The sequence below is a fragment of the Clinocottus analis genome, unplaced genomic scaffold (assembly GCF_023055335.1).
Source record: "Clinocottus analis isolate CAN_PGR_092001 unplaced genomic scaffold, fCliAna1.0.p SCAF_6, whole genome shotgun sequence".
Taxonomy (NCBI): domain Eukaryota; kingdom Metazoa; phylum Chordata; class Actinopteri; order Perciformes; family Cottidae; genus Clinocottus; species Clinocottus analis.
In genome coordinates, this window is record NW_027176218.1 from 13,051,373 (window position 1) to 13,074,589 (window position 23,217).

Consider the following 23,217-nt stretch of genomic DNA (forward strand, 5'->3'; position numbering starts at 1 on the left):
TCTACAAAAACATCAGATTGTGTTATGAAGGGTGAAGACATTCAGAGGGGAGTTCTGTCTTGAGTGGTGGGAGGTGGGAGTGTTTCTGCTTCAAGATAAACCAGGAAGCCAGAAAAGGTGGTGTACCTCCCCTGGTTGCTGTAGACTGCGTAACGCTCATCCTGCTGACTGTACAGCCACACACTGTCACCCCGGCGGAGAGACAGCAGCAAGCTTTGACTTTGCATTTCCCTTCTCTTCGATGTGTCCTCATCAAACACCATCGCCTGCACCTCGCCCTTCCCGGTCATCAACTTCACGGAAACAGCCTTACGAGGATGCTTCCCCACTGTGAAGGCGAAGAAGTAAGCGCCTGGGAAGTGGCAGGTGAACACACCTGAGGTTTTGTTGAAATGGCCCCCGATGTTGACGTATTCCACATCAAAGGTCAAAGGAGGCTTGTCCGGCTGTCTGGTGCTCTGACCCATGAGTGTGGATGTCCGTGCCACAGAGAAGGCAGACTGTGACTGCTCTGACGTCTGACCTCTGGCCAAGGGTTCAGACTGAGGGGGGCAGTTTGGGTAGGACAGTCCTGATGGGGACAGGTGGTTGCTGACGTAGCTGGTTGGGGAAATGTCCGGAAAGACAAGGTAACCAGAGAAGGTGATGTAAGGGCCGACATTGCTGTACAAAGCATATTGAGGACTCTGCTGTAAAAGCAGCCACACTGTGTCCATCTCCTTCAAGCTGATCATTATGCTTTGGCTTTGAACTTTCCTCCCTTTCTTGCGGTAGTCATCATACGCTATGGCCTGCACCTCCTCTCCATTCTTCACCAGTATCACAGAAAGCATTTTCTTTGGAAACTTACCCACAGAGAAAGAGAAGTAGTAAGCCCCAGGGACGCGGCAGCGGAAGTGACCAGTGTCTGGATTGAAATCCCCTCCAATGTTGACCTTGAGCCTGTTGAAGGTCACAGCCTTCTGCTTGCCTCCCACGACACTGTTGGTTCGCGTGGCAGAGAAAGCAGAGCGGAGACCTGTCGTCACTGGAGGGGCATGAAAAGGTGAAGCTGGTCCGGAGCAGGCGATCATAATGAATACACATGCCAGGTAGCACTGTGTGCTCCACAGAGCTAAAACAAAGAAATAATAAGAAAGAAAGAAAATAAAATCAATTACATTACATTTACAAATGACAAACAAAGGTCCTTAACATATTATAGGGTTGAATAGTTCAGATGTTTTTGCTGTAGAAAATAAAAGTATAGTCTTATCGTTCTCAACATGGTGGTCAGGACTTATAAAGGGCTCAGAAGAAATATCTGAGGGAATATATATATATATTTTTTTTAAAATATCACCGTACAAGTTTTTTTCAGAATAGATTAAAGTACATTTATTTTAGTACTAGCTCGTGTCTCAAACAAAGCATCTGTATAAAATACTCCAGGTTGATAAGAAAGTCTCCTTAAGCCCTGTCAAGATAGATCTTGCCACTCAGATCAGACACTGTGGGAGCAGAGCAGCCGCTGTAATGTGGCTGATATTGTCTGTTCTCTCTGTGCACTGAGAGAAAGGACTAGATTAGCTGCTGGTTCATCTGTTCCTGTGTGTGTTGAACAATGGACAACTTTGGAGGATTGGTGAGGTCGGGGCAGGGCAGAATGCTAAAAGATACCGCCTTAATCATTTGCTGAATAATAGCTGTTATTATTACTATTATGTGAAAATCAATATGGAAATTACAATTTTTTAATATTTTGTGGGACTTTGTTTACATTGATAAAATTCAGCTATTTTACCTTCACATGCATTGCTGAGCATGCCATATTCAGATTCAGATAGAAATGTATCATCTGCCTTGAAAAAAAATACTATTACATAGAATATTTTTAAACTTCTGCATGCAATCTGTAATCCCATGAGCTCCAATTAGTCTGGAAATCTGATGGTGATAACAACAATACAATGCAATATAACAAAAAATTATGTAATTGCAAAAACCTTGCACCTGTAAGGTGACAGACAAGAGTAGTAATTAGAGGGTCAGATTTTCCCTTGTTGCCATGTAATAAACATATTGACCAAAACACTAATGATAGATATTTAGTCCTAAGCTGCGGGGTTTATGCAGTGTCAGAAAATTAGTGAGTTGGCAAAAGAATAGCTATATTAGCCTTCAGGCTGCAAGACAATTCGAAAAATAAGATTTTAAAATTTTAACAATCTCCAGTATAACACATTGTATTCTCATCGAGCTTAATCCACATCTAAGAAATAAACACAACTTGAATACAATGAACTAGAGCAGAGTATCATGTGACAGAAAAAAGTATCCGGAGACTAAAATAATTTACTTTACCCTTGCCAACACAAATAAAAAACACAAACAATTCATACTCAAAAAAGTAACCAACAGAAATATTAAACATACCTGTTGGGCTATGGTGGGGCAGAAATTGCATCGTGGATTTTCTTTTCTTCAACAGTTTTTTATTATAGTTCCTCTTAGTTTGCTCCACTGCTAATGCTCATGCAACAGGCCTGACACCCAAAGGAACAAAGCTGCTGTCCATACAGACAAGTCAGGAGGAGGAGCTCCAAGTCCGCTCCAATCTATAGCTCCTGTTCATCCTGCAGGGCAAAACAAAAGTGAAAATACTGCTGTACCGTATCAGCTTTTTGGCCCGTGGAAGTGGAAGGTCTAATTTGTGCTTTGTTGGGTCTATGACAGATAGAGTGGCTGGACACAAAGTTTGGCTTATCAACAGCTGTAGGAAAAGCATTTAAATTATTCATTAAAATTATCAATATCGCAGTGTAAAGATACTCAGTAAAGTCCAATAATACTTACATAATAAATTAAAATTATACCAATTGGTTAAAGCAATTTTAAAAGTCTCAAACAAAAGGACTTTCTAACTCTGCTTTTCAAATTATTGTATTATGTGTTAAATAGAACACTACTTTAATGTTGCAAATATGATGCTATGTTATTATTGCAATTTGTGTGACGTTACAATCTGCTCTCCCGCTTTATTTGGTTCAACTAAAGTCTCACAAAAGCGTGAAGGTTAAATAAGAAGAAGAAAAATTAACTTAAAAAAGGGTTTTGAGGCACTGTACATTACAGCGTTGTGTTTATAATGAGAAGATGAATAAACATACAACTTCTTTCAATATCAGAAAATCTTTAAAATGTTCTCCAAAATATCTTTGTTCCGCTTTTTATTAAAAACAAATTAATTAACAATTAATTTAGCCAAAGTTACGAGGAGGAGTTGCAGATTGTATGTTAATTCAACAAGCGATGCTATCTGCAGGCATAATCTGATTTATCTGCTGGTAAATTACTGTACTCCTTATTAATAAATATAAAATATATGTTGTTAGAAAAATTCACTCAACACATCAGAGTAAAATTATTAAAACAAGTACATTTATTCTTCGAAGGAGCAGAGACAGAAATACAATATGTTGCTTTACTAGTTGTATATCCAAGGCTGCTCAACAATCTCTCAAAGGACCACCTCTTAAATAAACATCATGACCCACTAACAAAAACCCTCATGACGTCTTTGGCCTAATCGTGAACCTTTCCCCCATCAACCCATGGAGTTTGCAAGAAATGGTCACATGACAACAAAATAATTGCACAACAGAGACAATTCAATGATAAGTCTGAATATAACAGTGAAACAGTAACTGATTAAGAGTAAATACGTTTTTCTTTCAACATATGTACAATTGCAGACTTGCTCTATCTGATTGTATTCTATTATTTAAAATGGTATGTCAGATTGTTTGTAAAATTGTTTTAAATGTAGAAACCATCCGACACCATTTCAAATAACAGGAAGAAAATCAGCTACATCAGAAGGTTATAATAATAATAATATTAATAATTATAACAATACTAATAATAATCAAAATAAGACACATAACAATGAAAAATATGAATAATTTTTCAACAAGATGGTGTTGAATCAGGAAAATTAAACGTATCACACTCAAAGTAGGTTATGATATATTATTTATAATTTTTTTTAATTTTTTTTTTTACCTTTAATCCTGATTGCATGTGTTGTTTTGCCCAATTTATATGTCCTAGTCTTTCAAAAATGTAATGCAATATGAGCCATCAAACATATAAATGATTCCCTCTTGTTCAGTCTTGCTGGAATTAGTTAGTTATTCTCTGAATTCTAGTTATTCTCTGAAAAAAAAAGTGTTTTTATATTTTGTGTAATGTTTTTCAGGTGTATTTCTCTCATTTGTTTCTAATGCAGGCTCGATAATGATGTTATGTCTTTTCATAAACGAGCTTTTCTCCATCATCATCGTCGTCGTCATACACTGTCATGATGTAGACGAGAGAACCCGGAAGACGTGAGTTTGCTGTCAATGCTAGCGACAGAGAGAAGGTACTGAGAGCTAAACAACCCCGCATTTAAGACAAGATGGCAGGACTGCCCCGCAGGATCTCTAAGGTAATATTTCACACTTCAAACAACAGCACATGTCACTTCTCTGTCACGGCCCAAACTGCCACATCCACCGTCTCAACTCGCACCGCTCGGTGCCCAACGGCTCGTCCGCTTCACGGGTCAGTCCGCGAGCCGCAGCGTCCAGCTCGCTGACGTTAGTTGGCTAATGTAACTTCCGTGACACGGTGGGTTAAAAATAAAATCAACGGTTTGAGAAAATGGCGGATACATTGCCTGTGATATGTACTTTTAAAGCACAGTCGTGTACTTTGACTGCTTCTGGTCAGCGTGTGTCGATGATGCGTGCTAAATGCCGAGCTAACAATGCTACACCAGCTAGTTCGTGAGCTTTGTTTGTGTTTCTGACATAAAGCAGGACGAGGCTAGAGCTAGCCTGTTAGGCTGGTCCTAGTGTTATGCTATGTTATCTGAGCATACGGGCTTTTAGCTAAGGTGGGAGGTTTGTCCTTTTGTAGTCTTTTCTTTTGGCACAGTTTCGTCTGTCATTGAAGTTCTCAAGTTTGTCATACATATGGTTAACCTAGCTAATTTGTATGGATGAAACGTTTGCTACTGTGGTCAGAAATCACTTCCAGTGCAGACTTTTGCCCACCGACTCTTTGGGGCAACATCAGCATCTTTTGGCCATCCAGCCAAAGAGGCTCAGAAGACTAAAGATGCTGCTACATTGGTGAATATTGTTCATTGGCGTCCCCTGCCTTGAACAATATGCTAGCTACAGTATGGTCACTGTCGCCTGGGAGCTGTCTCTTCCTTTGAAAAATAGTGGTATTGTAATTTCTGCACATCCCACTTCATGTTTTCACCATTTTATTTAAATGTGATTCTTAATCATTTGGCCTGTAAAATGTAAAAAGTACCCCCTACTTCCCACTTCCCATGTGAAACGCTTATTTCATGTTATATGTAAGAATATTATATTCCATGTCTGACAAATACAATTCTATTCACTGAACCTTTTTAAAGTCTAATTTAGTAAAAAATAAAAAATAAAAAAAAGTGGGATTTTCAAAATCTCACTTTAAAAAAAAAGGGATCCATGGAGAAATCCACACAGCCTATTTTTTTTCTTCTAATATCCAAACAGTGTATCCTATTTAGGGTCGCAAAGGTGCCGGAGCTAATCCCAGCTGACATTGGGCCCATAATGAAATTATGTTGAAATATGCGGAAATGGAGCCTTTCATAGAGTGGGTGAATCTTGGTATATTCAAACAGGCAGTAGGAGACAAAGTAAACATGTTTAGATGTTGTAGTGAAAACCTCAAATACAAGTATGAACTCTGAAATGACCATAATGTCTCTTTTAAGTTCCCAGAGACCAGGGTGATGTGTTGAAACTATTTCCATAGTCTCACAAGCAGCCACAATTCCTCATTTATAAAATTTGTAATGTTCTGGAGAAAACTTCACCAGTCTTCTTTTTGTGAACTTGTTACTTGATACTTTGTTATTTTTAATATAGTTTTAATAGGCCTTACAGAAACCTTGTACCCTTTCCTTTTTCTTTGCGTACTCTTGATGTACTTATGCAACTGACAGTCATGCATTCTGTGTAGTATTATTATTATTATTATTATTATTATTATTATTATTGTATGTAAACCACATTATTTAGAATTACAGCTTATAATTTGTAAAGGATTCAATACGAAAAGCATTAGAAACATAATGTTCAAGAAAAGTTTGCACAGGTGGGTGAGTAAGCAGATCCCAGACTAGTGTTGGTGGGAAAAGGTGGAAGGGCTGGGAACAGTACTTAGCACACGGAGCCCTTGAGCCCTCAGAGCGTGTGACTGGGACTGGGAGCCCCTCTCCCGTCTGTGTTTTCACTGCATGGTTTTGTCTATGGGTTATCTGAAACATTTCAGGAATCTCATTCTCAGTTTCATTCAGGAATAGAACACCAAAAACAAGTGCTGGCTCTTGGCAAGCTTTAGTTAATGCTATCTTTCGTCCCTAGTTGCTATTTATGTCTTGTTTGTTTGTTGCCAGGCATAATGCATCTATATCTCAAGCCTGCATATCAAATGGGCAAAAGAGTGTTTTTACTACTGTGTTTTTAGATTGGGAAAACAATCAAAGGGCCTCATAGCAGAATAATTGTAGTATCAGTACTACAGTTTGGAGTTTGTACATTTGAGAGTTGAGAATCTGACAATCCTGCAGTTTATATAATGACGTGCATATTTGCAGTGAGCTTAAATGTATTTTTCTTGTTCATATCAGGTGTCACTCGTGCTGCTTCATGCATCCCACAAGATATATTTAAGATACCTGCCCCTCTTTCATAGTAAATATATGTTTCTGTAGGTCACTTGGCTGCCGCTGTGAATTGGGAGAGGCTTTGCTGCAGTGGCTGATGGGAATTAAAGTAATGGTCTCATGTGGTGCACAGTCAGTGTCACCTCTAAAAAAAGTGTTGCAAAGTGCACAGTGTCTTCAGAATCACAGCACTGAGCCAATACTGCGGTCAAAGCCGCCCTCCCTTCTGTGTGAGAGGATAAAAGCCAAGCAGCCTGTCTCCTGCCACATCTCTGTTGTGAGAATAGTCGTGGCTCATAACTTTTCTGTAGCTCTCAGGTGGGGCAGGGGCTTTTATACATCTTTTGGAATTCATAATTTGAATTGAAAAATTTTACAAATATTAATTTCTATGGTTGTTTCTCTTTATAAAAATGCAGATAGTTTTATATTTACTGTTGTGTAGTTCCCACCAGTGCAGTTAACTGCAATGCTTAAAACACAATGTATTATAACTAAGCTGTACACACTGTTTCCAACTGTCTGCAGTTACTACAGTGATGAGCATGTAATACTTTAATCCAGATTTAATGTGTAATGGCACCCCCCTTTAACTTACTGGTTCACTTTTTAAAAATCTAAGTATTTAATGCAATTGCGTCTGAGTGCACCTGCCCCACCTGAACACTAGGAGCTGTAATCATTTACTGTAATATAGAGTTCTAAAATTTCTCCGAGCACACACAGGTCTGCCAGAAAGCCGCCTCATCTTGCAGTGCAAAGTGAAAGCACTTTGGCACCAGCTTGTAATATGGTGCCACCAACCACAATGTCTGTCTCTTTCTGTGCCAGGAAACTCAACGTTTGATGGCAGAGCCTGTCCCAGGCATCAGGGCAGAGCCAGATGAATGCAACGCCCGCTACTTCCATGTGGTCATTGCCGGACCTCAGGACTCACCTTTCGAAGGGGGCACATTTAAACTTGAGCTTTTTTTACCAGAAGAATATCCCATGGCAGCTCCTAAAGTACGCTTCATGACCAAAATATATCATCCCAATGTTGACAAGTTGGGGAGAATATGTCTGGACATTCTGAAAGGTAAGCTAAACTCTGTAATGTCACAGTTTATGCTCGGCCAGCTGCGTATGGTTTACATCTCGCTTTAACTTAAAGAAAAAGTTTTCATCTGACAGAAGATATGTCTTTTCCCTTTCAGGCTTGTTACTGTAGAAATGTCTGTATGTATTGTATTGTCTGATGTTTGGCCTGTAAGTGAAATGAGGGCTTTGCCGATTTCATCTTTCTCAAAAGATCAAGGCCTTTTGCTTTACACTTGTGTCCCCTAACTGGAGCTTTGTGGCACTACTACTACTGCAGCACTATCTCTTTGTTGCCTTTGCAGCTTAAAACTCTCTATTGTACCTCTTGCTTTTCTTAGTCTCGATTGTTCTCAAATAATCCCTCTGTTTTCATTTTCTCAGATAAATGGTCGCCAGCTCTCCAGATTCGCACTGTGCTGCTATCAATCCAGGCGTTACTAAGTGCACCCAACCCTGATGATCCTCTTGCAAATGACGTTGCAGAGAAGTGGAAGTCCAGTGAAGTTGAAGCCATAGAAATGGGTGAGAGCTACGATCTGGTTTATTTCACTTTCCATCCTTTCAAGGTACAGGGATACAATAAACATGTCTTAATGCAGTCTTTGTAAAAGTGCAATATAGATATAATTTAGTGGCCCGTATTCATCATGTGTATTTTGTTATTTTTTTGCTTTACAGCTAAGTCATGGACCAGGCTTTACGCTGGAAGCAAAAATGACATCTAGAGCAGCCCAGCCAGTGGAGATACAAGTGGAAATCAAGTGTGAACAAAACTCCTTATGTTCTGACAAGACCTTTACCTACTTAATTTGCATTTAAAGGACACAGTGGTACATATACATGCATATATATTATAAAATAAACATGAATATATTGTAAAGGAAAAAAACAACTGCTGATAATTGGTCATTTTAATGCTCACTGATGAAATGACTCATCTTTGTTCTAACTCACTACTGTTCAAAGGCATGGTCAGAGGTTTTTAGATCTACTCGCCACTCTTTCTTTGCTCATTAATGTCGGTAACAGTTTTTCAACTGAAGCTTTAAAAAGCATGTTAAAGGGGGAAAAGGGTCCTACGCCTCACATTTTCTTTTGGGGAGGGTGGGTTTTGGGGTACTGGAGCAGGGGAGTAGGTGGGGAGGAGGGATTGGTGAGATGTTAATATTGTATACTTTTTACATTTCTTTTAGCTTTGTTTTCTTGTGTAACTGTTTTGTTTATTTAAAGCAGCTAACTTCTACTAGCCCACTTTGTGTAAACACTCACCTGGAGGCTGAATAGAGTTTTGTGCTGTGTAGATAGTCCAACAGGATGCATACAACTATTGTAGCCCTGCTTCTTTAAGTCACATCTGGCTGTGTTAAATACAAAATAATATGACTAAAAACCCAACTAAGCCTGGCACTGTCACATTAACCTTTTGAACTGAGTGTAAGCTGTAGGTTTGTGGAGGGTAGGCTGGACATCGCGGATGGTTCCTTCGTTTTAGCATGTTTTTTATTACCATATCCAGTCTTTTATATGTGAATCTTTCTTGCTACGTCCTAATAACTTTTCTGCTTCCTCACAGTACTGCTACAAAATGGTGGTTTACTTCTTCCAATGACATTAATTTCACAACGCAGTGGTTCCATTTGAGCTGTCAGTTGGCAGGAGTGTGGTCATAGCGTGAGTTTGGTGTTGATGAGAGGAGACGCTTCGTTGTTACGGGACCAAACTCCAAAAGATCGGTGAAGGCTTTTACTCTCAACAGCGGTGATTGTTTGTTGCCGGTAAAGTTTGTGAAATTTACGGTTCTAAAGTCATTGTTTCTATTAATTTGGGTAGGAAATGCTTTTCTGCTCTCATAATGCTATGAAATAGCCCACCTGCATACTTTTATGTTCTGTAAATAAAATCTGTTGATTAATAAATAGTTGCCTTGGTATATTTTTTTATGGGACAAATCTTTTGCCTCTTTAGACCTTTTTTTCAGGATTGCATTGGTGTGTGCAAACAGGATAAATAAGTGATAACATCGTAATCACTTATTTAGTGCATGAATTTCATAACCACATAACTCCCATCATTGCGCAACATTAGCTTGTAAGCCATGAAAACACCTGTGTGGTTGTGCAGATCTTTCTATGTTAATTGTATGTTTTGCACTATACATATAAGAAACAAGTACCGAAAGTCTAGTTTTTGAATAAATGTAGTGGATTAAAAAATACAATGTTGTCCATCAAATTTGAGAAAAATAATTGTAAAGTAGAAGTTTAAGGTAGCACATCATTTGAATACTCAAGTAATGTGGAATTAGTAAGTAAAGAAACATTTTCATTAAATATAGTATATGATTTAATTATTACTTTCCACAAATAAGTAAAGCTGTAACTACCAACACATCTTTATTTTAGTAAGTAGGTATGGTTGGTATTATAGAATATCTTAGTTTGCACTAAACATGACTTATGGTACTATGACTATTTAGCTATTACATTTCTAAATTTGATTTATTCAGTTGTTTCCCCAAGTATTTGCCAGTGAATTGTTATTTCATCAGTGTGTGAGGATTGCAATGGGCCCAGTATGAATCCTGCTGGGTACTGGAGGTGTCCGTGTGGGCCCCAAAAAACACATATTTGTACAAATGGTATTATTATAATTTACTGTTCTGGCTTCATAGCATCATGCAATTAGGACTCTCCCTTAATGCACTAAAAGTTACTTGTGTAGTGCATAAAGCATACTGTACATAAAGTCATACTGTTCTCTAAACAGAATAATAAAACCTGAGATGCAGCCTTCATACTGTCATGCGCCTGACATGTTAGTAAAGAGTGCGTTACCTTTTAATCCTCATTTGAGGCACAGTGCTGCTCTGGGTCAGGATCATTTGTTACTCCATAACAATCAAGACTTTTGTCTCTTTTTAAAAAACACTTTCTTGTTCTGGTTTCAGCCAGATACCGGTGTCCTTTTGATACACCCAGCTAATCAGACATTGTCACTGCATAACACCTCTCAACATTTTTATCCTTGAACACATCCTGCGGTTTATAGACATCCACGTCCACGAGAGGGAAGCCTTGAGCTTTGGTACTTTATACTCAGCAGCAGCTGCATTACAAGCTTCACATGGAGATGAACACTGCTGTAAACAGCTGTAAACAACAACCAGTGAATGTTACCGCCTTACTGAACAGAACTGGTTTATTTGACCGTAACTTTAAACTGCGGGGAACAGCACTGCCTTGTTCAGTGAAGTTTAGTATTCATGCGAATCCAATTGCAACTGGTAAAGATGTTGTGTCGGTTGCCAATAGGATTTCAGGCAGCGTGTCATTTCTGATGTGAAAATAAATGTGATGCAAATATACTGCAATCATTTTTAGTTGTGATGTGTGTGTGTGTGTGTGTGTGTGTGTGTGTGTGTGTGTGTGTGTGTGTGTGTATCTATCTATCTATCTATCTATCTATCTATCTATCTATCTATCTATATCTATATCTATATCTATATCTATATATATATATATATATATATATATATATATATATATATATATATATATATGTATGCTTTTGGTTTCTGTGAACATAAGTGACCCACTTTGACCCACTCCCCCGTTTAAAAATGGGGGAATTAAGAAGTGGGATGATCCAGCGGGTTTATTGATTAGTTTAAAATAATACTTTCGGAAATACAACTCTTTTTTTCAGTTTCTCAAATGAAAAATACATTCAAACTATCCTATCCTCATAGTATCTTAGTTTAGGGTCGAGGTGCTCAAGTGTGGCACTTGAAAGCAGCATTACTCACGCGCACGACGTTTTCGGACAATTATCCGTGCTCAACCCCGCCCGCGCCAACACACGGATAAAGTGTCTTTTATCCGCAGTTCCACACTGGGGATAAAAGACACTTTATCCGTGTGTTGGCGCATCGTCTCGTTAATGATGAACGAGTAACGCGGGAGCTGACAGGCAGCTTGTTGCGCAGCTCTCAGGTCAGCTGGTAGCACCTCCGACCCCAGATGGGAGCGAGTTAGTTGAATCATGCGTGTTGACAGCGGCACCGAGCCACCACGGGAGAGCCTCCGGTTCACCACCACGAGCAGCCAGGGATGAATGAAGCCTAGCGCACACGCTGCAGCTGGCGCTATCTGAAGAAGCTCCAAATTGGGAGTATATTTCGGGAGATTTGCTGCTCCGGCTCTCCCACCCTCTCGGACAGACACTTTTCTCCAGCGTCTGGTTGAATCCAGATTTTCGCTTCTCTCTGTCCGAGGCCAAAAAAAACAAAACAAAAAAGAAAACTGAACGCTCGACGATTGGGAACATAAATGATGAAGTTTAAGGCCAACCAGATCAGGACTTACGATGGCGAGGGGTTCAAGAGGAGAGCGGCGTGTTTGTGTTTTAAAACTGAAAAAGAGGACGAGGTAAGAGAGGTGTCCGTCGACGGCTTAAGTTGGTGGTTATACACTGTTTGCAAAGGGGAATAACGGGCTTTATATTTAACAAAGTCTCCATTTTACTACTTAAGTCCGCCAGTAACGAGACTCATCGGTGTTCGTCTCTATTGGACGTGTTGGGCAGAGGTGGACTTACCTTGGCTGAAATCCAAAACATTTGACCTAAGAAAAAACAAGGGGTCTCACAAGCTGGCATTCATTGTAACCGGCTCTCAGCAGAAGACCATCATTTTAATTTCCTGTCTACGAGTAAATCCAGATAACCCATAGTTAATAAAGGTACGAGGCATCCTCATTGTGTCCTGGCAGTGCAAACTCTTCTGGCAGAGGGGTTGGCATTGTGCTGCACCTTCAAGCATGCATTTGGTTGAGATATTTATTCAATGCACCCCAGCCTTTTTGTATTCATGACATTGATATTTTCCATATTGCATCTACATCCTTACACTGGGTGGTGTTTGTTTTCTAATGTGCACTGGCTTCAGCTGATGTAGGGTCATTTCCATATGAACACAAGTCATTGTGATCACTCGTCCTCTGCTGAGGCGACACGCAACTCCTGCACTCTGTTGCTGCATGTCTTACAATATCCATTTAAAAAAAGAAACTGTTCTATGATAATGTTGTAATAATCAATTAGTATTTACCCGGTATTACATGATGTGTCAGCAACATTAACTTACCCATCCGCTCAGTTTGTACACGTACACAAATACGCAAAAATGCCTATCTTTAAATCCAAGAAGTGGATTCTACAGTTGGTCATCAAATGTGACATGTTACATCAAATCTTCATAACAAATGCATCCTGCTGATTAATGTGGCTCATGAGGAACGTTGAGATAATTTCAAATGTTAGACACTTTTTGCTGACTGACATTACAAATAGCCAGCGTTGAACATTAGACTTATTCTGCAGTTGACATTAACTCTGAAAGGTTAGCATGTAAGGCGTAGAGACATTTTATAGAACATACATTATTTAATTTGATGCTGCTGAAATTATTATTATTGTTATTTGGTTAGTAATTAAGGCTACATTAATATGGAGGAAGTTATACATTAGGGCACGGGTTGTCTGATCGGGCTTGTCTTTTGACCCAGGCCCATCTCAGGACCACTTGTGATGTGCGTGTGTGTGTGTGTGTGTGTGTGTGTGTGGGAGGGAGAGAGGGAAGGGGGCTGGTTGGGCGGTTGAGTGTTACACTGTGTGCTAAACACCAAGTGACCTATCCACTGCAATTTATAGAAACAAGGGGACTTGCTGTCCCCTGACAGATTTACTTTCCTGCTCCTCGTGCTCCCACCCTCTCCTCTTCCCCATCACTAACTCTCACCCAATAGCTCCTGCGTGTCTGGAACAGAGTGCTGACATATGCTAAAAGTTATTCTCATTATTGTTGATCGCACAGGAGGATGATGAAAAGGTCTCACGTCACATGCCATGCTGATCTCAGCCTTCATTCTTACCAATCTACGCTTTGAAATGCACATGTCACATTTTATGTGGTAAACTATCCATCCAGTCTGCATGCCTGCTGTGCAGTCACTTCCTCAACATGTCAGCTGGAGTGCAGGAAGACAGCGACAGATAAATAATATATAGTATTTTGGCGAGGAAATATGGTTTCAATCGGTATATTATTAATAGCAACAAGATATGTAAAATATGATAAAGCTGAAATAATCCCCAAAAAATGTTTCAAAAGCGACTAATTTTTAACAAAGTTACATCGCCTGGCACTGTAGCAATTGCAGCAGCAGTCAGCGAGTATGTTCATATCATCACAGTATGTTTTCACTGAACAGTTATGAATAAAACTACATGGATTGTGTTGAGCGCTTCGGAGTCTTGGTTTGTGTTTTATTGTACAAAAGTTCATATTAAGCCTATATCTGTGTCTCTGTGTCACTCCACCAGAAATAATAGTAATATGAAAGGAACACAACTCCACTGTCTTTTAAAATGCTGGGACCTGGGATCTGGTGTTGATCACCTTTTTAAAGCTCATGTGGATCTGGACAGAGCTCTCACTGAGGTGTGTGCAGCATGTTGGGGTCATTAACCTCCTCCACTAAGCTCTCTTGTTTTCATACAGAAAGGCGACTGCTGATCCAGTAGTTTTTGAAAGCTGTGCGTGTGTGTGTGTGTGTGTGTGTGTGTGTGTGTGTGTGTGTGTGTGTGTGTGTGTATTTATGGGTAGCTGCTTAGGTGGAAGTGCCTACGTGTTTCACGTGGTGTTTGTGTGAAATTGCGCATGCATGTGTGTGTGTTGTGCACATTTGTGTCAGTGAGAGTGTCTCTGGAGCCCCAGGGCCCTGCACTATCTGCAGGGCGATTACAGGGCAGAGTAGATTGCTCTCAACCTCTGCAGTGATTCATTTACCACCTCCTCATTAGGCATCACGCAGAAAACTCTTCACACCTCATCAATTTCACATACAGTACAACATTCTTTTGCATCCTTTTTGGCATCTTTATTTTGCCTTTTTCATATAAATGCCCATAACAATTTTCCCATGACAATGTTTACCATGCACTCAAGTTAATGTATTGCTTATTTAAAATGTCTTCATAAAGAGTAGGGTACTGTGAACCGGTGAGGTAGAGACACTACAGGTTTTAGTTCGTAAGTGGCGACTGCAGATTCAGTTCATTGACTGTGGCATTACATGACAGCTGAATCACTTGTACCTTCTATCTTCACCTGTTACCCATACATAAATATTGACAGAGTTGCCTGTGTTAAGAATATCTTACGCTGTCTCCGGGGTGTTTGCAAAGGCAAGAACAGACACACCCACATGCATGTAAGGAATTATATCAATCATCTGAAGCAGCGAAACAGCAGATCTTTGATTGTTATAAAGTGTGCTTAATAATGACGAGGTTGGTGACTCAATAAGCCAAGCGAACAATAAGACTGTCAAAATAATGTTTGAATGAATTTCCTAACAGTCCTAAGAGTTCTTGTTTTCATCATACTCCTGATCTGGACTTGAGTTACAGTCAAGCCAAGTCCCACAGCGTGAAGTTTCACTCATCACAGTCATTCCTGGGCAATAGAGTCCACCTTTGACAACAGTGAAGATGTTATCATTACTGCTCTTCATAAATCTGCCATGCTTGAACGATCAGGTCTCAGAAGGAATGCAGACACATCTTAAAGCTGGGAAACCTCTGCTGGGAAAGTCATGTTCACCTATACTATACCATGTGTGTACGCTGCTTGTTTTGAGTTAATCTTCGCTGTCAAGAGAGCTATTCCTTACGTGTCATGTGTCCAAAAGAATTCTGCAACTATTCACACGTGAACTTGATGTGGGTCAGTGTGAGGCCAGAATAGGGTTTAAGGTCAAGTGACTGCATCTCCAGAGGGGCACCGTGCTCAAAAAAGACCAAACTGCATTGGTTTGAGGTCAGTTAAACATAGTGTGTGGCTTTGGTTAGATTATTTCAGCTTTGACTGCAGGTTTGTCACCTTGTCATGTTTTATAGCACCTCAAGTCTTTTAATGCCTTATCGTTACCCGTTTTTCAAACGAAAGTTTGTTTGTTATTTGATAAGCAATGATGGCAGAAATAGGTCACTGCAATGTTACTTGTGGGACTGTTTTGGAGAGGTTATTATTTGACTTCCGAGTGAATTCAAGGGCAGCGGCCTCTTGGTCAGTTGTTTTGGTTTAGCCGACTATCTCTTCTGTCGATTAGTCATTCTTTATGCTTTTTTCATCGTGAATGACTTATGTCCAATAAACTAATACCTCATAACTAACATCTCTGGTAAACACAATATTTAATGTGGTGCTTAGGTGTCATTCTTTGGGGACAAACTCAGTTTTACAAATCTGTTGATTAAATCAACTAATCAATAACAATAAATAATCAACAAAACGTATTAGTGTAAGGCGACTATGAATGTCATTGTAATGTTATTTTTAGGTTGTTCATGATATTTAATTATAGTATGTATATATGTGTGTGTGTGTGTATATATATATATATATATATATATATATATATATATATATATATATATATATATATATATATATATATATATATAAAATCCACCTAAACTATTCCTTCCTCTTTTTTGTGTCCTCCTGTGATCACACGCACTTTCAGCCAGGTAAAGTATGATCTAGTGTTGGAAAAGTGATATAAAATTAAATATTGTTTCATACACACAGAAAAAAAGTAAATCTAATGGTGTCTTTATGTGTTTTTCTTGTGTATCTGTTTGCACTTTTAATTAGGAAACATCAACCGTTAGTCAGGCTGATTCACTTATTTTAATGATGTGGCAAACAGCATAACATGCTCAGCACCACTATGCTCATCTTGCAATAAGTAAATGAAGTGAATGACTGGCTTTCTCCCTGGCAGGTGCTACTGGTGAGCAGCAGTCGTCATCCAGACCAATGGATCGTGCCAGGAGGAGGAATGGAGCCTGAGGAGGAGCCCTGTGGGGCCGCCGTCAGGGAGGTTTACGAAGAGGTAAGCTCATCCACGGAAGAGACGAAGAAGACGGCACAAACATGATGGAACTGTTAAAACTAAAACCATCAAGTCACAGTGGTGGTTTTGCATGTTTCACTAAAGGTTGCATGATACACTTGACATTACTGATGACCATTTTCCAAAGAATACAATACAAAAGAAGATCAAAAGGAGGCAAATATGAATATTGTGTAAAAGGGCATTGTAAACACAATGTGGTGATTCTCAAAAGTTCTCTGGTGTGGAGGCAGCATCCCCCAAACTCAGAACTTGTTAGAACTTCACATCACGTGAATGTATCTTTAGAGAAGATCTCCGCTACAACATGCATTGTATGATGCGTGTTGATGTTGTTAAAAAACACAGAGCAGGTTAAGATATCAATGTGTTTGATGCAATAAAAATCTGCCTTTCATAACGCAAGCAGAAATGTGTCACTGTCACAAATGGTGACACTGGTTGCAGGAGGAATTCTCATATTCCTAACTTGGATAGGTAGAGATAAGGTTAAAGATCAAATACTTTTTGGCACATTCAGACTAGAAGATACCCATGATCATTATCAGAAACATTAAGTGAGTGGAGCAATGGTTTTTGAAAGTTAGAGTCTAAATATTGTAGCCAATACTGAGAGACAGAAGTATTGGGCAGTGATACATACAATGCCAGTCAGTTGTTCTGTGGTTGAATCAGTGGGTGCTGCTGGTAGTTGGAGTGCAGCGCACTGTGAGCCTCGGCCTTAGATAGAAGTGTGCTGACAGTTTTGAAGTATGGCTGTGGCATTTGGGAAGGGTTTCCAGTTACCTCTTTCTATATCCTCTGCCTCCCACACCAGACATGTACCTGAATATAGATAAGGTGCGAACTAACTACTGTGGCAGGCAAACAATTCAAAACGTCATGTTCAACACCCTGTTGTCAAGTTCAATGTCAATGTGATGGATTTAATTTGTGCTCGTGTGAGATTTGCCCCTTACTATCTAAAGATTTTCAAATTCATCTGTTTTTTTCATAATCACAAAGCAAAGATAGTTAACGAATATGTTGCAAATATTATCCCTAATATAGACAATAGCTATATCTCAATTCTACACAATGAATTCTCAGCAGGTTTTGAATATGTAATGTGTTCACACTGGAAAAAAAGGACACAAGTCAAGAGCATGCATAGTGAAAAAACAGCTTGATTTTTGAGTGTGTTGTTGATGTAGACCATTTTACCACAGAGTTATGAACAACGGAAAATGAGGAGCTGCTTGCAGCTGCACTAAATTAAAAATAAATAGCAAATTATGGTTAAACTGCTCCAGAAAGATCTTGGAAAACATGCAAAATAGTAGATACAATATATGAGCTCCATTTGTTAAGTTGTATTTGAATCTCTTGTATATTTAGCGCAAAAACAATATACTATAAAGACACGTCGAAAATATACTGTATACAATCAGTATGTGGTATGGAATTGGCAGAAATGGTCTCTGTTTGTTCTCGGCGTCCTAAATGATCCCGACAATTCTACAATGAGATGCAAAGTCTGAAATATGCCACACAGCAAAGGCCGAACACAGTCATGAGCTCCTGGAATGCCTTGTGTGTTTCTCAGCCAGCTAATTGTTTTTACAAAATGATGATAAATGCCATCAGTATCTGCTGACTTTGAGTATTCTCCTCATGTTGCCGGGCTCCATTGATACACTCTAATATGGCTCTTTCAAATCTAGTTTTTGCTCATGAACAAGTTCAGTATCTAATAGGAAGGTAGACATCTGAATTTGAGTAATTTTGTAAAGCTGATTTTATTTTTTACCCGACTAATCATCTCCATTGATTTTGGAACTTGTTGTGTGTTTCCGATCACCATGTTGGAAACCTAAAGTAGGTTTAGTCAATGACATTTCCAAAGCTACATTCAGTGGCCGCTAACTTTTCGTTAGTGAACATTTTAGTGGCCCATTGAGAAAAAAGTAAATTTTCACACAAACAGAACAGGATCTTGTTCTTTTTGTGAAGTTCACCTGTCTCGTCATCGGACCATGTTTAGGTCTCGCTGGTCACTTCTGCTACGCTGCCTCACAGGCTTGTGGCGATGCCGTGGTACACAGCGTTACCTTTACTAAATGGGACACATGTTCAAATAAGACATACCATTTCCAACAGAGACGAGCTGTTCCCAATACCAGGTCACATATTTTTACTGTGTTGCAGCTGTGAGAAAATATTGAATATTGAAAAGTTTAATAGTAACAATTTCTGAATAGAAATCAAACCCAGTGTTCAGGCAATATGTTGAATGACTCTCGGTTATTTTTCTTCGTGTGTGTACAGGCGGGTGTGAAGGGAAAACTTGGCAGACTACTCGGGATTTTTGAGGTAAACTTGTCAAACTCAAAATGTATAATATATTTTTACATGGCATATAACTCATGATATAACACTGATTCAAATATTGTATAATCTTAGCTGGTAACCCTAGTATCGTGCCTCGGATGCCTACATGTCTCTTTTGTGTTCGTTCTCAGAATCAGCCAGTTTTAGTTCATGCAGAGACTGTAAAGAAGTTGAGTACAGTGTTAGCATCATGTCTTTGTTGTAAATGAAAACTTTGTCAGCATTGCATTTGCACAATTTATTGCAGTGATGTGAAGAAGTGTCTTCGTCTAAACCTTTGCAGCACAATAAAACCAGAAAACACAGGACGTACGTCTTTACCCTCATAGTGACGGAAACAGTGGAAGACTGGGAGGACTCTGTCACAATTGGTATGTCTCGACGTAGGAAAACACACATTTTTACAACTAATTAGTTTAGTTCCAGGTGTTTATGTTTAGGTTATCAAACCCATACATTTGGGTTTTCAGGCAAATTAGAACATTTATGCGTAAATCCTATCATCACACATATCTTAATATTTCTGTGCACAATCATAATAGCACACAGAAGTTTTTCTGACTATCTTGTTGATGTTGATGAAGGTTGAGAAAAACTGTCGGGGTCTCCAGTCATCACTTTGTAAACTGGGACACGCACTTAACCAGAAAGTCAAACCACCCAATATACAGTGTAACAGCAACACTGTGTCCTCCTAATTTAACTACCACTACACATGTAGAATTATATCTGAAGATGTCTCTCTGGGCTTTGGCATCAGCATTTCAAACATTTTGCAGTTCAGATATAATTCATTATAAAAATAATCATCAGCCCTAAAATGTATATATTTTCCCTCATTACTTAATTCTGCCCAATTTGCCTATTGAACAATAATGTCGCCTGTAATGTGGATTAATGTTAAATTATTTATATTTGTATATTTCAAAGAAAATCTGTTTCGACATGTTTTAACCATGTTTTGTTTTTTAAATCTAATGCTTTTCTTGAATTTAGTAAACCAAAAGGTTAACTATTGCTAATCTGGTGCTACTCTGGAAAAAAGGGATTGTGATAATTTACTCCCTTCACCAACGAAGATCAAATGTAGTCTGTTGCAAACGGGAGGAATGCTTGTTGTTTTCCAGTTCTCTTCTCTCACCACAGCCCCCTCCTTCCTGGTCTAATTTACTCTCCCCCTCTACTGAAAGGCCAGTGTACTTCAACATGATAATAATAGAATTCCTTTCTAAAGTGCTATTTGGAATAGAATTGGAGAAAATTATGGGTTTGAATTATGAATATCTCCCATCTAACGGTTTACGGGACACATTGTTTTTATGGAAGGTGCTTTTCTGAGGAATGTTTGGTGACATGAGGACTTCATAAACACTGACTGAAGTAGGTCAGGAATGTCCATTTCCACTCAGACTTGAGTGCTGAACAGTTTATTCTTCAGTGTGTTGTATACTATTGTGGCTTAGCAATATTTTGCTCAGTAACACTGTGAAAAAGTTTTAGTGAAGGTTATTAGAATTACTTACGGTCAACAAATCATGAAACTGAGTGAGGGTATGCCGGGGATGAGTGGGAGTAACAGATCAAGAAGACTCTGAAAATGGTGGCGCTAAAGGAAAGAAATTGCACACTTGAAGGACAAAGCAAAAGGACCTCAATCATAAAAAATAAATAACGTAAAACAGGCTTCCAGCAGGAATGCATCTACCACAAACTGATGGCTAACAACTAATGTGTAAATTAGTCGGTAAAGAATCAGTAGGAAAATATTTATTTCTGGCTTCTTGCATGTCTTTTTTCAAGCTTAAACACTAAAGCTAATTAACACTGAAGTGAACAATATGAACGACGGCAGTTCAAATTATTGTAATTGGTTGTGTAGTTAAAAGGGTAAATATGATTAAAACAAAGGGCTTGTTCGATCTTCAAACAGCCTCTGAAACCCCTCTGACCACACCTTTCCAACATCTAAATAGGAAGGCTACATCCAACGATTGTTTTTCCCAAACGGCAAAATTCTGACAGATCAATAACCACATGGTCTCAGGATCAATCCCAACGACGTTCAGTGTAATCCATGGTTGTTGATGAAGGTTCATTGAGCACAGCACCAAACACCTGATGAGCAGTCCTTGTGCTCTCTTGAATGTTTTCACAGGAAGGAAGAGGAAGTGGTTCAAGGTTGAGGAAGCCATCAGGGTGCTGCAGAGCCACAAGCCTGTCCATGCAGAGTACCTGTGCAGGCTCACCAGCACCTGTATCCCCCCTTGTGGTCCTGTGTGTAGCCCGACTAATGACAACAGCCCAAGCTCCCAAGTGACGGACAGCAACACGCCTCATCACTATGTTGTTTGCTCCACACAGGGCTCAGATGTAACCAACATATAGGACCATCCCCAGCATCAAGCAGTTCTTTTAAGAGAGCAACGCAATGGACATCTGGAAAGGACTTCTGCATTGATTGCATTACTAACGCAGCCTCTTAATATGTACAGTATGGACTTCCTTTAAACTGATTTGAAACCCATTTTTAAGAAGTGCCAACATGTTTTTCAAGTATATTTAAGATTTTATATGTATATTTTTTAACAAATATCAACCACTAATGAAGCAAATGTTTCCTTTAAAAGCATTTAGCTTTAGATGGATTTTCTCAGTGAGTTGCTTCTGCAGCGTTGGTCCTGTTTAGTCTTTAGTGCAGAATATTTGACGAACAGTGCACACATTTGGGTTGTTTCTTGGGAAGTGTTTGCTCTTAGAGGAAGTCATGCCCCCACAATGACTCAGTGCCAAATAATTTCCCTCTTTAAGCTGTTTTGAAGAGATACGCTTACATGTGAATGAGTCACTTTTTTACATTTTTGTTTGGTGAATTGTTAGGACGCTTTTGGGCAGCAAAAACAAATGTCACCTGACTACAACTCAAGTCTCATAAAGGTATTTTGTTCAATGAACGCTGAGGGCAAAGTCTGCTTTGATAGAAGTGTGAACAACATTTCTCCTCCTATAATTACCAGTTTACAAGTGCACACACTGTTATCTCTAGTCACTTCTAACAGTGTAATGCTGTCCCCAAGATAAGGCATCATATCAGCCAACACAATAAATAAGACTTGGAGTCTTCTTCAAGCACCATTTGGTCTGTATATACAGTTAATGTGGTCAGGCTGACTGTTAAATTGAACAAATAACAGTGTATTGGTAGTTACAAAAATATCAGCTCCTATATACTAGCAGAACTGCAGTCAGCAATCTAAACTAGTAAATGTGCCAAAGAAAGACTATTGAACAGTACAGACTGTACCATACAATAAATAATACATATCTGCAGAAGACACTCAAATATTAAGTCCATTTGCCAAATTGTCCTGTTATTGTTTGGGCTGAGAGCCTTTTGTTTTACCGGTGAATTACAATGTGCTTTAGTCTGATTTTTACAAGTGCCTTTATAAACAAAAGTAAATTGTGACACAATTTTCACCTCACACGCAACAGACCTTACTGGAAGCAGTACAATCTGCACTGACATACAATGCAGAAACCAGATCATATTTTTTGAAGTTTTAGTTAGTTTTAAACAATTGGATGTTGAAATAATTGTTACAATTAAATGTACAGTATTTAGTTTGCATTGAAGGACATTATTTATTTATGTTTTCAAAGTGAAAAAAAACAACATTGCATCATGAACAGGAAACTATGACCTGAAGTCATGGCCAGTGTGCCAGACTTCTTTTGTCAGTGCAATTAAAAAAAAAAAAAAAAAATCCGTTTATTGAATATCATTGGCTCTTCTTGATGAACTTCTATAATAAATATTTTTTTTCTATTTGTTTTTGTGACTGGACTTGTCTGCAGTGTGCCATGGTGTTGTATATAAAACCTTTAAATAAATAAAACGTTTGTTGATCGCACCCTTTGCGACATTGTTTTAATCAATGCACTAGGACTATGACAATACTTTCTTGTGTCATCTTGAATACAGCCAGACTGTGTGTGTGTCCTGCTTCACCATCCTCCCCATGACCCGCCCAT

At 38.9% G+C, this 23,217-nt stretch overlaps 3 protein-coding genes across 4 annotated transcripts; 2 read left to right on the top strand and 1 right to left on the bottom strand.

Moving 5' to 3' along the window:
* Nucleotides 1–41: 41 nt before the first annotated feature.
* Nucleotides 42–2,446, bottom strand: c1qtnf13 (C1q and TNF related 13). Its single transcript, XM_068603605.1, has 2 exons — nt 2,416–2,446; nt 42–1,114 (listed from the first exon to the last, which is right to left on the bottom strand). Exons 1-2 carry the CDS (start codon nt 2,444–2,446, stop codon nt 42–44), a joined length of 1,104 nt encoding a protein of 367 aa, XP_068459706.1.
* Nucleotides 2,447–4,312: 1,866 nt separating this feature from the next.
* On the top strand, nt 4,313–8,929 carry ube2na (ubiquitin-conjugating enzyme E2Na). Of its 2 annotated transcripts, none has more exons than XM_068602716.1 (4): nt 4,313–4,471; nt 7,586–7,832; nt 8,216–8,356; nt 8,513–8,929. In XM_068602716.1, the coding sequence occupies exons 1-4, from the start codon at nt 4,442–4,444 to the stop codon at nt 8,557–8,559; spliced, it is 465 nt and encodes a 154-aa protein (XP_068458817.1). In that variant the 5' UTR covers nt 4,313–4,441; the 3' UTR covers nt 8,560–8,929. The 2 variants fall into 2 exon arrangements, with proteins under 2 accessions (XP_068458817.1, XP_068458818.1); XM_068602717.1 differs by lacking the exon at nt 4,313–4,471 and adding an exon at nt 4,516–4,653.
* A 2,993-nt stretch (nt 8,930–11,922) lies between these two features.
* nudt4a (nudix (nucleoside diphosphate linked moiety X)-type motif 4a) lies at nt 11,923–23,096 on the top strand. The gene is made up of 5 exons (XM_068602948.1): nt 11,923–12,261; nt 16,684–16,794; nt 19,123–19,167; nt 19,469–19,556; nt 21,341–23,096. The coding sequence occupies exons 1-5, from the start codon at nt 12,163–12,165 to the stop codon at nt 21,568–21,570; spliced, it is 573 nt and encodes a 190-aa protein (XP_068459049.1). The 5' UTR covers nt 11,923–12,162; the 3' UTR covers nt 21,571–23,096.
* Nucleotides 23,097–23,217: the final 121 nt, after the last annotated feature.